Source organism: Myotis yumanensis, unplaced genomic scaffold (genome assembly GCF_028538775.1).
Source record: "Myotis yumanensis isolate MYYU_CA2020_CCGP unplaced genomic scaffold, mMyoYum1.0.hap1 SCAF_3, whole genome shotgun sequence".
NCBI classification, from domain to species: Eukaryota; Metazoa; Chordata; class Mammalia; order Chiroptera; family Vespertilionidae; genus Myotis; species Myotis yumanensis.
Window position 1 is genome coordinate 7,967,114 of NW_027223754.1, and position 17,865 is coordinate 7,984,978.

Sequence of the window (17,865 nt, forward strand, 5' to 3'; positions counted from 1 at the left end):
CAAATTACACTGTTTCCTGATTTCTGTGGTCTAGTCACTTAGGACTGGTCGGTTCACTTCAGGGCGAGGAATGGCCTCCCAGTTCCCCAGCAATCTTTGCTCACTGAAAGGGTGGGGCAGCCTTTTATCAAGAAACACAATGGGCTGTAAACACTGCCGGGCGGGACTCAGACAACCCCCGCACCTGCCTGCTCCTGCACCTGCCCGAGACCAAACCCGCTTCAGTGCAGCTCAGCCAACCCTCTGTGGCCCGGGCATGGTGCCAGCGGGCACAGTCAGAACAGTCCAACAGGCTGCCGCTTCTTCCGCTCCCTAAAAGCAGAAGTTGCTGCACACACAGGGTAATGTCATGCCAACGACAAGCGAAAAGAAAAGCAGGGCGTGCTTTCTCCTCTCCTGGAAGGGAAAGCTGGGGCAGGTCGCTGGGGGTGCTAACCTGTGCCTTTAACCATGAGGGGAGAGGGAACGCTAGGAGACAGGTCTTAGACGTGGAGACGCACACGCCTTCTTGGTGTGCACCACTGACCAGACGGGAAAGAGCATTCGGCTGTCACAGGCTACAAGGCCAGCCCAGAGTACAGCCTGCTGACAACTGTGAATGTGTGCGTGTGAGCCTGTGTGCATGCGCACCTGTGCATGTGTGTGCATGTATACCTATGCATGTGTGCGGGTGTGCGTGACTGTGCATGTGTGCATGTATGCCTATGCATGTGTTTGCGCGCGTGACTGTGCATGTGTGTGCATGTATACCTATGCATGTGTGCGTGTGTGCATGCCTGTGTGCATGCGCACCTGTGCATGTACCTGTGCATGTGTGCACCTGTGCATGTGTGTACCTATGCATGTGTGCGCCTGTGCATGTGTGTGCGTATGTGTGCCTATTCATGTGTGTGCATGTGCATGTGTTTTCCTGCTATGATTTGTGGCAAGAATTAAAGTAAAACCTAGCAATCAAGCAAGAGCTCACTTGTCAGGGCAACAGTGTACTTTGCCTTTCACACTCTTAGGGATTCGCTTACAAAACAGCCATCCTGTCCAGAGTACAACGTGCTGGGTGCCGGCCGCCACCGGATGAAGTTAATGATTCAACCACTGCCCAGCCCGGAGCCCGCGGACACCATGAAGGAGTCTGCCGCATTAACTGCTCACTTCCCTTCTCACCTTATAGACATGCGCTCATAAAAGCGGGGTGAAGGCACCCTGATGCTCTCATCTTGGTGCCTAATTACAAAACTGAAAGGAACCCTGGGTTTAGAAACAAATGAACTGGAAGCCAGAAACAGTGTCATGTGAAATAAAGCGTTTTTAAGGAGACTCCATCCCAGTGGCCTGGGATCAGGGTCTCGGTGTTCCCATCTCTCCCCACAAATCACGAAGACAGGGTGGCCGATGAGTGGTCACAGGGGAGCATGTGGACAGGCGCCCCGGGAAGGGTTAACAATCGAGGCAGTGCTACTGTTAGCAGTGACCACACATCACCCACCCTTCCCAATACGCAAATGGCCCCAATTTACTTATAATCATGTACCTTCACCACGGCCACCTGCTACAGAGAGAGATATTCAAACTCATTTTACTGCCATCGTTATTTTATCATTAAGCCAAGAAAGAGAATCACGTAAGGCAACAGGTGATCGCTAACCACACCCGCACTCGCCTCGGCCCCGAAGTACTGACTTATTACGCTGGTACCAAGTGCGCGTGGCACCATCGCAGCGGGGCAACGAGCTATCACCTGACCGGGAAGTTAGACACTGAGACGCAGGCAAAATAAATAAAAGCCCACTGCCGCCCTGAGAGGGGTGCAGCAGCGTGGGGCCTCGGGACTAAGGGCCAGGAGGGAGGGGCAGTGACCAGACGCTCAATCTTGATGACCTCTCTCAGCTCAGGAAAAACTGGCTCCACGCAGAAGTGCCCCATGGAGCGTGAGCACCCGGAGGAGGCAAGGCCAGGCCTGCCCTGAGACACAGCCTGCACTCAACGCTGTCTGGTCCCTCTGTCTGCCTTCCCCCAAAGACTTCCACACTCAAGGGACAACCCTGGTACGTGGTCCACTCCCAAAACTCCCAAACTGCAGGGCACAAGGGCTGCAGTGGCTGCAGTGGCTGCGGCCTCCCATCCGTACCCCGCTGGGAAGCAGACATGAAGGAGCCAGGGCGGGAAGCTTGCTCCGTGCCCACTGATCTCTGGTTCTTACCAGCATCACGCTGTCTACCACCCGGAGCAAAGGTGAGTGGACCAAAAGGTACCCAAGGGCGGCGATTGGGTGCTGGGGCTGGAGCTGGGCCTCACCGTGGGACAGAGCCCCCGCCACCCATTCCTGGCAACATCTCGCGGGCGGGATGCTCATGGAGCTGTAATTCACCCTCCCGCCTAGGAGCCTCCAAGTGGTGTCTACAGTGTGTTTGTATGTCAAACATGTGTGCATTTTACTGTTAGACTTGAATTTAAAAAATATATGTATTTTTAAACACACCCTTCAGCATTCTGAAACTAAATGCCGACCTCCTTCCCATGGCCTGCAAAGGCTCCGTGACCTGCCCTGCCCCCCGTCCGAGGGACCCACAGGCTGCTCACTCTGCTGAGTCACACTGGCCCTCCCCCTGCCCCTCACACTGCCCCTCCTCACGGCTGCAGGGGACACACCACTCCTTGGAGAGGCCTCCAGCCTACATCAGCCCCTGGCTCTCGCTCACCCCATCCTTTCCCTTTGCAGCCTTCGTTATGTATGGCTTTGTTTACTGCCTCCTTCTGCGAAACTAGGGGCTGGGCTGCCCTGTTCCCCAGGCTACTTCCTGCTCGTGGAACTGTGTCTGGCATAACGGAGGTGCTCAAAACTCCTTGTGGAACCTACGTGCGCCCTTTGGCGACACGTCTCTGTGCCTCCGTTTCCCCATCTGTAAGATGAGCGTGGCCACCGCTGTGGCATTTCTGCCGGGAGCAGGTGCGGAGGGGACAGTCCCCCTCTCCCGGTTCCAAGTTAAATGAGTAACTGTCCACCCGAGAAATTACTGAAAGACTGCGACTTGCTAACCATTAGCCACTGCGGCGATGAAGCCCTCGCATCTCCCTGGCCCTCCTGGGAAGTCCCCTCGGCCTAGTTCCTCGAGGCTGGACCATCGGAGTCCCTTTATCTGCTCCTCAAACACCTTTATTTTTCAGCCTTGAAATCTGGGGGCCAGAACTCGCAGGGGGAGACGGTTCCAAGACCCCCTCCCACTGACTGTGTTATTTCAAATCACGGTTAACCAGTGTCGGACCCCAGCGGGCTGCTCGTGTGTATAAGAAGGGAGATGTCAAAAACAGTTTACCTATGATGTTCACCGTACTATCCACTTCATTTTTTATAGCTGAAGCCAGGACCGCGTACTCAGGAGAAAGATCACTTACTCCATTACTAAGCCCCAAAGATGACTCAACTGGTTCTTGCTAGGAAGAAGAAAAGAAAACAGAATTGAGAACACTTCCTTTCCCTCCCTCTCCTCCGCTTCACTTCTACCCTCTGTCACTTTCTTTCACGCTGGGTCATTCGCTCCCTTATTCACCCGTCAGCCTGGAGCCTAAGCCACCCGATTCTGCGCAGGTTCCTCGGAGGAGGAGGTGGTCCCACGTGGGTGCCTGCCTTTCACACCTGCAGCCACAGTCCAGGCTAAGCAGCTGCGCCAGGCCCGCGTGCAGCACCACGTGCCTAGATCCTGCTCTTCCTTCTCCAAGGGCGTGCGTGGGCACAGGGAGGAATCGTGCCACCCCTTTCATGATTTCTAAGGAAAAGCTCCTCCCTCCCTTTCTGAGGAAACCACCTCAATCACGGCCCAGGGACAGGAACCCTGTGGGTGAATTCTTCCAGATAAGGTCTGCCCTGGACTCTGGCCACTGAGCATCCTGCCCTGGGGGTGGGGGCCAGACTCCAAGCCAGGGCCTCCCTCCCCCTCAAGTCCATCGAGCAACCCACACCCACAGCTTCAGAGACATGAGTCCAGGTGCCTGGGTGTCCCGTGCAGCCCGGGAGCTGAGAGTGAAACAATGAGACCATTTCCTCCTCCTCAGGGTCACTCATTAGGCCTGCCTTCTTCCTGCCACCAGAACCCCACCCCCAACCCCAGAGCCCAGCCACCGGGGAGCCGCCTGAGGGACACAGTGACTCAGCACTGTGATGGGAGAGGTCTCCCCACAGCAAGACTGCAAGTCTGTGACGGCAATCGAGCCAGACCAAAAATATGCCACAAGGACAACTGCTCTGGGAAACCCAAATGGAGAGGAGGGTGGAGGGGCAGGAGGAACACAGGCTGGGAGCAGGCCGGGATGTCGGCAGGATTGTGCTGTGAAAAGTCCACGCCTCTAAGTTTTTATCAACTTATTTATGCACTACTTGGAATCAATGATGAACACACTTTCCCCCTCCACCCCCGACACACACACACACAAAGTGACTTAGGGAGCCACTTAGGGAGGGAGGGGAAATGGTCTCCTCCATCATGATGCCACCTGGAAACGCCTACCACAGCACCTACACCTGCAAAGACATCACTTCACTGTACAGCTCAGCTCTAAAGGAGAAATCTCACTGCATGGTTGACCAGATGTACCAAGGGGGGTGGGCACAAGGAAGGGTCCAGACAACTTCACGGGGCAGAGCCGTCACCCTGTTCTCTGGCAGCCTCATGCATCTACTCCACTTCTACACGTTCCAAGTAACAAGTCTGTCCTTCCTGGGGAAATCTCACTTGTCGGTCACTTGCGTCACCATCTCAGCTCTACCTTACGCCAAGCGTCTGGACAAGGGCCTGTGCCCCAGGTAGCCTGCGGCCTGCCGCCATCCCACCCAAGGAATCGCTCTGACTCCCGGGGCTTGGGGGCAGGAAAAGACAGGCCTGGCTCTGCAGCCACACAGACGGGGTCAAAGCCAGCCTCCGCCTCTCACTAGTCGCTGGACTTCACCTCCTGAGGCCTCTCTGAGGGATGGAGGACAGCGCTACACTGAGAACAGGGCCCGTGTCATAAAGACGAGGGAGGACCAAGTGAGATAAACACGCACCTGGCACGGATTTAAACAATATTCGCATCCGGCTGGTGTGGCCCAGTGGTTGAGCGTTGACCTATGAACCATAGGTCACAGGTTTGATTCCCAGTCAGGGTACATGCCCGGGTTGAGGGCTTGATCCCCAGTAGGGGGTGTGCAGGAGGCAGCCGATGGATGTTTCTCTATCATTGATGTTTCTATCTATCCCTCTCCCTTCCTCTCTTTCTAAAAAATCAATAAAACATATTTTAATTTAAAAAATATTTGCTATTATCTCCAATCTCCAGTACAACTCTGCTCACCCCAATCCAGTGGCCTTTCCTCAAGTCCCCTTCCCTCACACTACCCTCCGGACCCCGGAAGAGAGGTCTGAGCTGCCTCTGACACGGTGAGCACCTGCTGCACTGGCCCACCTTTCTGCTGGCACCTTCCTTCTCCAGCTCCTCAGTGGCCCCTCTCTGCATGTCCCACCCCTCACGCCCCGCTTCCAGGCACTCCCACTTCCTCACTTCTCTCAAAAGCAACCACAGAACATCTGCAGGAATTCTGGGAGGAACTGCTCGTTCTCATGGGTTTCTTTTGTTGTCTCAAGTTATTTTTCACTCATTCAGCTTCTACGTTTCTTACCAAAGTAAGGAGCAAGTCAGACTTGCACATATTTAAAAACCTAAACCATTCTAATTTCTCAATCGAAGACGTGTGTTTCACATGATCTAGTTTGATTAGTGGCAAGTGATATTTTGTCACTTTGCACTTCAGAAAACTATGACTCAGACACTAATTTTCGGAGATCCGGTGGAGACACAGGAACTGAACTGGGTCTTTGATCTGGCAACACGGTCCGCCTCCAGGAGCTCCCAGCCTCGATCAGCCCCGAGTCCACACCAATCCCAGTGGAGCCCGGACAGAGCCATTTCCAGCCTCCTCTCCCGCCCCCACCTTGCACCTTGCACCGCTTCTGTGATGGAGACCGAGTGCCTCTATTCTCACACGCTTGGCTCCTCCCATCCCCACTTCAGAAGCAGCCTGTCCATGTCAGTCTTCAGGGCGACCACCCCCTTGGCACATTCACTCTGGGAGGACAGCGCAGTGAACTGTACAGTGAAGTGTACCCCGTACTCCATCCGGGTGCAGGACAACAGGGAGCTTCACTATACTCGGCTGAAAGTTCAGTGATTGGAACTGAACTCTAACTCTAACTCTCTCTCTCTCTCTCTCTCTCTCTCTCTCTCTTTCTCTCGCAAGGAACCCAAATAAACACGGGGTGTGCAGTTGTCTATGGAGCCTATGTCTAGAGATCCTGCCGGTCATGCGTGAGCGGCCTTTGCCCACGACGTGCCAGTGTCTCCCAGCCTCTGTGGTGCCCACTCCTGCCTGGCCTGGTGACTCCTGACAGCCGCCTCTTCCCATCCCCTTTCGTCCCTGTGCCCCAGTCCCTTGTCTAGAGGTCCCCTCCCTGAGGCCTGAGACAATGGCCTTAAGACCATTTCCCACCCTCATGCAACCCCCACCCCCAACTTCATCTGTGCAAAGCCAATTTCCTCCAAGATAAAAGGACGAGCATCTCTGGGTCTCTCTAAAACACAAATTTAAAACTGACAGCTGGGCCTCATGAAAGCAGCCCCGGGCGTGTGCACTGCACCGAGGTCACAGGACAGGAGCTCTAGTGAACAGACGGAGGCCTCCCGCCTGGTCCTAGAACCCCTTTGTCCTTCCCTTCGCTCCTGGGAACGAGACCTTGATTCTCTTCCTCCCGCCACGCCCCCCGGGCCTTTCTTCTCGGCTCACTTTCCTTGTCTTGGCTCACTTTCCTCGTCTTGTCCTTGGGTCTCGTACGGCGCCTCCGTTAGAGAAGGCACCTGTTTCCAGGGCCTCCAATGACATCCTGGAGTACCTGAGCTCTCCGCCTGTCAGCCCCAACTTCCCCCAACAGCTGCCTAGAGGCTATCATTTCAAACTCACACGTTCAGAGTTAAACGCTCCCTCCTCCACAAAACACACGCCATTCCCACAATCCCGTGAGGGCTAGAAACACAGGGCCTCCCCTGGGACCCACTCCTGGCTTCCCCTCCGCACTCCTCCCTTCTCCAGAGAACTGTCTCCTGCTCCCCAGACCAGCTGCACCTCCTTCACCTAAACCTCCTACCGCAGCCCCTCCTCCCCACCACTTCCTGCGCCATGAGAAACCCCTGCCTGCAATGTCAACTCCATCCTGCCCCACATCCTCCCAAGGAGCTCAGCTCTGCCGCATTTCACAAGATTCCCCCCGTAGAGCCCCCAGCTTTCACACTGTGCTCTGAGCAGCACCCAAGTGATTAAGGCTTAAAACTCGAGACCTCTTGCCGGCAATGAAGGGATCGCTCTACTCTCAGCCCTGACAGGTGGTCATGCGGCCTGTCTTGCCTGGGACAGGGACACGAAACATGCTGTTTTTCACCAGCTCACCTGTTAGAGCCAACAGCTCTATTGGAAAGTTCCGCTAAACTATCACCCGCTTTCTGTAACTTCCACCCAAGGTCTCTCTCATTCAGAACTAACCCAGAGCAGGCCTGCTCCTCACCCAGTGAGTCAGAGGTCCTCCTAGATCCCATTTTCCATCCTAACACCAATTCTTTGATCTCGAAGCACTTCAGAGTGTCAAAGCTTCCATCTTTCATCTGCAAACGATCCTCTGAGGCAGGAAGTATTCATCCCTCCCCCTCCCCCTGCCTTTGTTTCCCGTTGTTCCCTCACAAACTGCGCCAGTTTCCTGGCTCATCCACTGAAGGCCACAGCAGCCCTCCTCTCCAGGCCCCAGTGTGTGATGCTCCCGGGTGCTGGAGGGTGGCCTCCGTTTTATTCGACCCACCCCCCAGGACCTGGCTCCAATCCCACGGCCACTGAACGGTGAGGAGGCCCCGAGTGAGGGTTCTGGGGTTGGACTAACTTGGATTAAATCTCCAGCTCCACGAAGCAGTGCAACCTCGGGAAAATTACTCAACCTCTCTGTGCCTCCATTTCCTCATGTGCGAAAGGGAGATGACCTGCCGTCACAGGGAGCACTAAATGAGGTGATAGTTAGAGCCTAGCACTTGGTGGAGGCCCCAAAACGTCAGCTACCACGCCTCTGCTCTAGTCACCTCTGTCCTCATCGATCTTGACGTTGTAACATTTCTGAAGCACACATATGCACAACCTAGAACACTACGGTGTTCCTTAGTGTGACTTCCTTAGACAGACAGTTACCTCCGCGCCCGTGCGTCTCCCTCAAGTGAGAACGCCCACTGAGCACACAGGGTTTTCTCACGAGGAGACCGTCGGGCACACGGAGGCACGTTTCTGCACCTACTGCGTGGCCCAGGGGCCTGGGCCTCCCAGTCCCGGGGAAGCTGTTTGCTGAGAACACGTGACTCGGAGTTAAACTGCCTGAGTGACCCCAGAAGGGCTCTGACAGCCGGCCCGCATGTTCCGAGCATCCTCGGCTGGTTAAAACCTCCATCCACCTGAACTGAAGGAAGACTGGGCAGGGCTGGTTTAACCGCAGATCTTCATACCTAGTCACGACACACAAGCCAGCATTCTCAGTGGAAGAAGGCCGCCTGGCCTATCCAGGGGCATGTGTGCCCGGGGCATGCGCACTCAGAGCTCGGTGTTTCTCATACAACAGAAAGCAACGCGTGACTAGCTCCGTGCGGATGAGGTCCTTCGGTGACACACCTCCAGAGACCCGCAGAGTGAGCTTTGGCATACTCTGCAGAAACCGTAGAGAACACTAGGGCTTTCACGGTCACGGGCCACAGAACCTGGGAGGCCTTCCCATGGCTGCCTGCAGGACGGATGCACGCAGACTGAAACTCAAGGGTGAATCACCTGCCTTCTACGGAAGGAAGTGTCCCTCTGAGGGACCAGACCTTCGTCACAGGAAGATTTCACAACGTACCCTTGGCTGGGATGGAACCTGACCCGCACGGCTGCAGCTGACAGCAGACCTGTCACTTCTTTCCTGGGCTGATGTGGCCACGCCCCACCCAGGACTGTGCCCTCCACAACTGGCTCCTCTGAGGGGCCGTGGGGAGACACGGACACTGCCGACATGACTGCAGGTGTCCTGGACTTAGGGGAGCACCACGTGCCATCAACTCTGAGATGCACATTTCCGCAACCCTCAGAGGGTATGCCTTCTAATCGAGTATGTGCAAGGGTTTCACTGCAAGCTGCTTTCTTGCCTAGAGATACGTAAACAAGGATGCATCTTCTAACCCCCATGTTGGTTTTGGATAGTCGGTGGAGTGTGGGGGATATGTGTCATCAAAGTTTGTTGAAAAGTGAGCATCTGTTACTCCGTTACTATTTCTCCATTAACTGAAACTGTGAAATGAAATCTACATTCTAATGTAAAACCCCCACTCCCACACCCGTTATATTTATTTACGCATCTACTTGGTCAGCAAACACTCAGGCGTGTGTTCAGTGATCAAATATACACTGATTACCTGTCCTGTCCCAGGCACTGAGCTAGATGCTGTGAAAGAGCAGGAAATAGCATCTAGTCATATTGGTGATTATAGCAACTTCTTCACACCCCCATATTTGTGGGGAACTTAGACTTTTCTGACTAAACAAAACTAATCAAAATCTAGGCCCTTAAAAACCCCAAACTACGGGAAACTTGAAACAACTAATAGCTGGGGTTTTTTCAATTGCAAGGAAAAAATTAATTGTTTTTAAAAAGTGAGGTAGGGGCAGCCTGTAAATTAGAAAAAAAAACATTTAAGAGACATATGCAAAAACCACAACGTGTGGGCCTGATGTGAATCCTGATTTAGGTAAACAGGTGTACACAAATGACAATGTATAGGAGACAGCTGGAAACCGGGCACTGACTAGACATTTGATGATACTGGGGATTGCTGTTACTTTTTTCAGATTCAGTCATGATATCGTCCCATCTTCAAAGACTGCCTATCTTTTAAAGATATAGACTGAAATAGTCATGGAAGAAATGATAGTGTCTGGAATTTGTTTCAAAATACTGAGCTAACCCATATGAAATTATGGAGGTCAAAAATGACTGAAAAGCTGCAATTTTATATAAGATGTAGGGAAGTGGGTGGAGGAACTAATGCAACCAAATGGCCATCAGCTGATTCATGTTGAAATTGGGGTGATGGTGTGCGGGGTAAATTTTACTCATTTGTTTCCTTCCTGTGTGTATAAAATCTTGCCTCGTGTGCAGTGTGCATTCCCTGTGTGTTTTTCTTTAAGTGTCTGCAATAAGAAGTTAAAACAAAATTGGTCCTTAACACTGTGCTATATTTAAAATAAGGCAAAAGCTAAAAATACTGAAAATGAAACTGGAGGTATGGCTATTAAAATACTCTGCCTAAAATATTTGTTTTCCGTTGTACAGGTACATATGGCTGAAACGTTAACTATTTACCTACGTTTTCCCTCCAACTCTAACTACCTTCACACGTCAAACTTTATATCTGAGGTCGATTTTTCAATATCCTTTCCTCCTAGTGTGACTAACTGGCTTGTTTTTAAACATTGCACTGTCTGGACAGTTTGTTTTTCTTCGACAGCAATTCCAGGTTAGACATCGGGATCCTCGGCATCTCCTTTAAGTTCAGTGCTAACGGTGTGACCTTGGCCTCGTGCCCCACAGCCTCTGGGTCCCCGTCACACCGCTCTCTCATGCCCCAGCTTCATCTGCGAACAGGGCGCAGCGACCCAGAGGGTCTCCCCTCTGCTGGCCCAGGGGCCGGGCACTGCGCTGCCTGCTCTCTGCCCAGCGGCTGAAGCTCACGCTCAGCTTTGCACAGCATACCTGACTACCCCCTGGCTAGTTACAGGGCTCCCCAATCTACACACAGAGATCCCCACTGCAGGGACTGCAGATGCACAGCCTCCTGAAAAACCCACACAGACACAGCCCTACGGGGAACCTGTGGGCATGGTGAGAGCTGGCTGCACAGTGGCGCAGGAAAAAGCTACTGAGATCCACACCAACACAGTGTTTGATCTCATCCCTGCCCCCCACACACACCAATGGTCTCCCATGGAACAGATCTACAAAATATAGGTGACACAGTTAATACAAGTATATAACATTTAATATACCTTCAAACATATCTGATAGCCTGGAAATGTACTTCCAGGTTATCAGATAGTAGCTGGCTGCTGCAGCTTAGCTGGCACTAGGTAACCAGCTGGCGATGGTGTGGGGACCAGGGGGAGGCTGGAGACTGGCCAGCTCTGTGCGAATTGGTGACTTCATTCACAGATTTCTCAGTGAAACTGCATGAAGCAGGGATATGTGTACCTGAGTCTGCAAGTGGGTCCGTGCCAAAGAGGAGACGTGTAAAGCACATAAAACACACACATTGCAAAAGAACAAAGATCAAATACTTCATAGGGGTCACGTTATTGGTTTTTACGAGACAGAACAGGAACCGTTTATACGTTCACAACTTTAGCCTTCTTCCTGAGCAACCAATGATTACCTTGATGTGCTTAACTCTGTCTTCCTTTTCTGTCTTTGGTTTCTTTCCTGTGGCAACAGAAAATAGTTTGGGGTTAATGCATGAAGAACATACAGAGAAACAGCTCCCCTAAATTAAACGCTTTCTAAAACTCTCCTAGAAGCCATGCATGTGTTAAACTGTACACGTGTTAACCTGTACACGTGTTAACCTGTACATGCATTAATCTATACACGTGTTAACCTGTACATGGCCAAAATTCCAAATGCTTTCCTGCCTTTGGTGACCTGAGAGTCATTCCCCCAGCGAGGTAAGGGCAGGATTACCTTCCAAGGTGCGAACTACAGATGTGGAAATAAGGAAACCCCAAAGGCGCTATAATCTATAAATCTCTATCAAGAGATCACGGCATTAGCAAGTCTGTGTGTCTACCTTTTTTAGAAGGCCGCTCAGATAAGGGCAACATCCGGTATACTCTGAAGGCGTTATTTCCTTTTTTTATACTTTTATCCTTGACTTCTTCAATATCAGGCAAGGAGTTCATGGCACATCGGAAATTCGCCTTCCATGTTTTTGGATCGGGTTTGTCTACTCCTGGTTGATGCTTTCCTAACAAAATAGCCAGAAGAATTAAGGTTGAGGAAAAGAGGGGAGGAATACTCACACAGTGAACATGTCTGGAAACAGGACTGCTAGCCACCAAGTAGCACAGAGAACCAACCCTTTGAGCCCCAGGCTATGCCGACAGTGGCCAACGCCCTGGTTTGCCTGGGACTGAGATGGTTCTTGGGATGCGGGAATTTCTGTTTTAAAATCTGGACAGTCCGGGCCAATTGGTCCAAGTTGGTCACCCTGAATTTACCAAACAGCTTGAGAAGAAATAACAACGGTAGAAGAATGGGGAACCAATGGAAGTGATACAGAAGGCTGGGAGGCCGCGAGGCCAATGAGCACAGGTAACCGGAGTGTCTCTTTTTCATTGGGCTGTCAGGTATTAAAAGTCCATTCTTGTAAATAGCCCCCTACTTAAATTTTGTTGTAAATAAATACATTCTTGGCTACCTTTTAGAGAGATAAATCCATCCAAGTTTATAGCTGCAGAACAAATACGTTCTTTATGACCCCAGCACACATGTAGGGAACGCAACCAGAATTCTACGTTAGAGGAAATGTAAGCACCGAGTTTCTGTGGGATGGGTGGAGCCTCGCTTCTGAGTGATGAGGTTTGTGCCCCCGCCCCTCCCACCCCCCACCCCCGCCCTCCCACCCCCACCCTGTGTCCTGGATGCACCTGGGGGCAAGTCACAGGTTTTCCAGAGCCTTCTTTACGAGCCCATAATCCAGGAGATTTTATATGTGTAGAAAAAAACAAAAATAAACACTGTGGTAGAACTGAAATTTGCTAAGAGAGCAGACCTTAAATGTTCCCAGTAAAATAACCCAAATAATTAACAGGTAAGTATGGGAGAAAGTAAAGGTATGTGTTAACTCAACGCGGGGGGCATCCTTTCATGAGGATCACCTATCTAAAATCATAACTTTAAATGTCTTACAATTTTATTGGTCAATTATACCACAACTACAAGAAAAAAGAAAGCATGAGAACGACATAGGGCCCCCCCGAACGATGCGGGGCATCGCTACCTGTGTGGATGGCCCAGTTCCTGAAGAGCGGCGCGTCCTTCTCCACATCCCAGCCGTGTCTCGCTGCGTGCATCCAGGGGATCTGGAAGATCTTCTTTTCCTGAAAAGGAGAAGCCAGTAAGAACTGCAGCCACGGGGCTCCGGCCACCACTGTGGAGGCGTCTGAAGTTCCAGCTGGTAAGGTTCCCCACTGGGCATCCGCAGTAAAATCCCACTTCCCAGGTCCAGCCTCGGCACCTGCCGGGTGAGACTGAGGGCAGGCAGGGCCTGGCAGAACAGGAATTCGGCCTGTTCCAAGGTCACAGGCGATGACTTGGGAGATGCCCATGTGCATTACCTGTGCCGTTTTCTTTAAAGAACCACAGACAACTGGCCTCTGACTGAAACGTCTCGGGCTTATTTTATTCTTATCACTTATTTCCATCATTTGGTGAAGAGGAGCCCCAGCTGCCCCAGTAAATTAAAAATTAGGCAACTCTCTTGACCTAACTGGTTTGGCTCAGTGGAGAGAGCGTCGGCCTGGGGACTGAAGGGTCCCAGGTTCGATACCGGTCAAGGGCATGTACCTTGGTTGCGGGCATATCCCCAGTGGGGAGTGTGCAGGAGGCAGCTGAATATGTTTCTCTCTCATCGATGTTTCTAACTCTCTATCCCTCTCCCTTCCTCTCTGTAAAAAAATCAATAAAATATGTTTTGAAAAAAAAAATTAGGCAACTCTCCAAAGTGACCCCACTGGTGCTGCGAAAGGGAAGTTGGGTGGATAAAGCCACTGTCACGGACCAAGTGTCTCGATGGGCCGGAGCAGCAGCAGACACAGAGGATCCCCCCTGCTGCTCAGCCTGCGTCTACGCCCTGCATGGACCGGCCGGAGCTTCCAGATGCTCGATGACCACAGCTGACACTCCTTTCTTGAAGCAAAGTCCCTCCCTAAGATTCTTATATTGGACCCTTTCCACCTCTCTTACAGCCCGAGAGGCAACTCAAAATCACTTACATCAACCCCGGCAAACACGACTAGAAACTAGTGCTTTGGAAACAAAGTCACACTCATTGTAAAACCACACATGTAACCTGGTTCAACCGGCAGCACCAGGGGTCGCCAAGGTCCCCTGGCACCTTACATGTGACGACACATGCTCACATGGTCTCACTTCTGCTTTTTGCAACAACCTAATGAGCTACATATATGTTATTAGTTCTAATTCACAGTTGAAGGATCTGAGGAGCGGAATTAAATTATTTAGCCAAGAAACTTGGCAATAAGTGTCTAAATTCCCATCTTCAGTCGCATCACAGCATACCTCGCCTCCGGTGCTCGAATGTACAAGATTTCCAGTTTTATAGGAGAACCAGCTGACTTGGATTCTATGGACACTGAAGCCCAGGAAAATGTACTTTTTTAAAATATATTTTTATTGATTTCAGAGAGGAAGAGAGAGGGAGAATGAGACAGAAACATCAATGACTAGAGATAATCATTGATTGGCTGCCTCCTGCACGCCCCCTACTGGGGATGGAGCCTGCAACCTGGGTACGTGCCCTGACCGGGAATCGAACTGTGACCTCCTGGTTCATAGGTCGACGCTCAACTATGGAGCCACGCCAGCCGGGCAGGAAAATGCATTTTTAAGTTCTTAGGCTAGTTCTGATCATTCCCAGCTCTGGGATCTCCACAGGACACACAGGGAAGGAAAGAACATGTCGGTAGGGATCTTCCGCCACTTTGGTCTCACAGTGAAAACAGAAAGGGTCCGCCGACCCAAAAGGGCTCAGTGCCTCTGCACAGAACCGACTACCAAGTCTGTGTGGCAAGCCGGCACGGCCATGGCATACTCAGCCCCACATTGGGCGCCTTATGTGCCGCACCAGTTCAGCCAGATTCAGTGACCCTGAGAGGAGGCGGTGAAGGATTGAGAAAAGACAGACAAAACAAGAAAGCTGGGTCTGGGTGGGACGCTGTCCTCTCTGATAGAGAGACAGCACCACAGGCTACAAGCCGTGTCTTTATTTTATAGCCAGATTCCACGAGGCAGAGTAAGGGCGTGGTCAAGATGTTTACAACATTCTTGTGAGTTTCGATCCTACTCAACTACATGCACCTGAACTCTATCAAGCCCACATCACTCAGCCACGTGGGACCACGTGTTTGGACCATATGTTCAAGCTCACAACCATAGCTGTTGGCTATAACTGTGCTGGGAGGGCTCTGCCCCCCAAGCTGGGACCTGCACGTGGCCATGAGAGGACTGTGCCTTCTCATTAGTCTGAAGCTTGAATCTGTCCAAACACTGTAGCCGCTCTCCACAAGCCTGAACTGAGAGTATGTCAGGACATTTGAGAGTTCCCCAAAAGCTGTTAAAGGGGGAAATTCTGCTGTGTTTACAATTCAGTAAATAAAGAAGAACCGAAAGCGAGAGACTTTTCGTAAACCCGTTCTGTTCGTTCTGTATCGTCACCATGACTGCAGCGTTTCAGGTTAGCCATCTCCAAAAGGGCCGTCGCCAGAGCGGGGCTGAGTGAGATTTTATCGTTTCATATAGATGAAAATCCAAGAGGAAGTCACGTAATGCAGTGAAAATGAACTGACTTCAGGGACAGAAGGTTTCCTTAAGGGCACAACCAGAATTTAAAGGTTTGTGCTTCAAGGCAGAGGCCCTTAAAGAATTTGCTGTTGCTCTTTTTTTTCTAGGTCAAAGGAGTTCTGTGGGGACACAATCTGACATCGATCTGATAAGACACAGAGTTGATTCTCACAAGTGGATCTTTTCAAGCATCTGCATGCATGCAGGCGGATGTGCGCACACACACACACACACACACACACTCACACACACACACACTCACACACACACACACACACACATTCACACACACACACAGCTACACAGCTAAACTGTCTCCCAGAACAGCGGTCGCCAACCAGTGGTCCATGGACCACTGGTGGTCTGTGAGATCCGAAAGGTTGGCGACCGCTGTCCCAGAAACCAGGCCCAAAGCATGAAGCTACCAAAGTAGCGACTGAACTGAGCAATTCTCCACCACAGATCCTCGTGAAACGAGCCAAGGACCCAAGGAGACCGAAGAAATGGCCAATAAGCACATGAAGAACGACTCAACACCACCCCTCCTCCGGGAAATGCACACCAGAACAATGTGATGCCATGTCACACCCACTCGGACGGTGAGAACAAAAACACAACAAAATCCTAAGTGCAGGTGACGAAGTGGAGGAAGGCCAACGCCACACAGGGCTGGCGGGATGGACACTGGGGCAGCTGCTGTGGAACACACATGGGCTGTTCCTCAAAAAGTTCAACAGAGTCACCACGTGGCCCAGTAATTCCGCTCCTGGATGTGTCCCCGAAGAATTACAAATCGGTGTTCAAGCAAACGTTTACACATGAAAGTTCACAACAGCCCAAGGGCAGAAGCAACCCCAATGTCCAGCAATGGGTGGATGGGTAGAGAAAACGTCGCATGTGCATACACTGCAAAACTGGAGCATGCTCCAGCCCCCAAAGGACTGCGGTGCTGAGACGCATATGCCGCAACATGGATGGACCTAACAAACATGTGCTAAGTGAAAGAAGCCAGACTCCAATGCCACTTATTGTGTGAACCAGGCGAATCCACGACACAGAAAGCATATCCGTGGTTGTCATGAACTAGGGAAGGAAATGGGAGTGCTCACATGATGAGGAAGTACAGTGTTTCCTTTTCAGGTGATGAAAAAGTTTAGAATTAGACACTGGAGATGGTTGCATAATATTGTGACTGTATTTAATGCCACTTTAAAATGATAAATTAAAAAACAACCACATGGGCCCAGCCAGCGTGGCTCAGTGGTTGAGCACTGACCTATGAACCAGGAGGTCACAGTTCGATTCCCAGTCAGGGCACATTCCTGGGTGTGGGCTCGATCCCCTGTAGGGGGTGTGCAGGAGGCAGCTGAACCATTATTCTCTCTCATCATTGATGTTTCTATCTCTCTCTCCCTCTCCCTTCCTCTCTGAAATCAATAATAAACAAACAAATAAATAAATAAATTCTACATGGAACTTTTAAATAAACCACTAATAAATGCATCACACATCTTTTTTTAAAAAGACCATGTTGAAAGGTAAAGGTGAAATTCATTTTAAAACGGAAAGAGATTCTGACCAATAAACATTCTGGTCGTCGATCCCCATGTTCGATGGGACGGTGATGGCACTGCCCTGCATCTGTGCAGACTGTGACATCACAGTCTGTGACATCAGCATGCGCTTCAGGAGCCCTGAGTGCCCAGCCCGCACAGGTGGTGGGCACACACACCGTGTACGAAGGACTCTGAGTACCAGAGTCACCCGTGTCTACATCGAAGGGCAGGAGAGAGAAGCACTGCTTGAGTTGAGAAGAACATTTAAGATGACCTTGAGCAACGCAGAACAATCAGACCTTGGCCCCAAGTGGAAACCAGTTCTCTCATCTCCCTCTGCCTCTCCTCTCCCCCAATATTTATAAGATGTTCTAATTTCACTTGCTATTTTTGTTTGAACTCCTTACCTGTTCTGAGGTGCCCTGATAGTTACACAGGCAAGAGCCTGCTTTCAGGAAAGAGCAGGGAAAGGTCTGGACTCCCTGCTGGCCTGGGCCTGGAGAGTGGCCCGGCCTGGGTCCAGGCAGACCTCCAGCATGAAACGCCAACAGTGGGCATGATCAGAGCTGCCAAGAAAGAGTGGGCCTGGGCGTGGCTGC

The 17,865-nt window shown here is 51.3% G+C and overlaps 1 protein-coding gene across 6 annotated transcripts in view; it reads right to left on the reverse strand.

Annotated features, from left to right (window-relative positions):
• IRF2 (interferon regulatory factor 2) overlaps positions 1-17,865 on the reverse strand; it is a 77,001-nt gene that overhangs the window by 17,506 nt on the left and 41,630 nt on the right. For all 6 annotated transcript variants that reach the window (XM_070408156.1, XM_070408155.1, XM_070408157.1 and 3 more), the window contains 4 exons: positions 13,129-13,228; positions 11,917-12,093; positions 11,506-11,552; positions 3,312-3,429 (listed from right to left, as the gene is read on the reverse strand). In XM_070408156.1, coding sequence (XP_070264257.1) covers positions 3,312-3,429; positions 11,506-11,552; positions 11,917-12,093; positions 13,129-13,228 — 442 coding nt within the window. The remainder of the gene's footprint in view (positions 1-3,311; positions 3,430-11,505; positions 11,553-11,916; positions 12,094-13,128; positions 13,229-17,865) is intronic.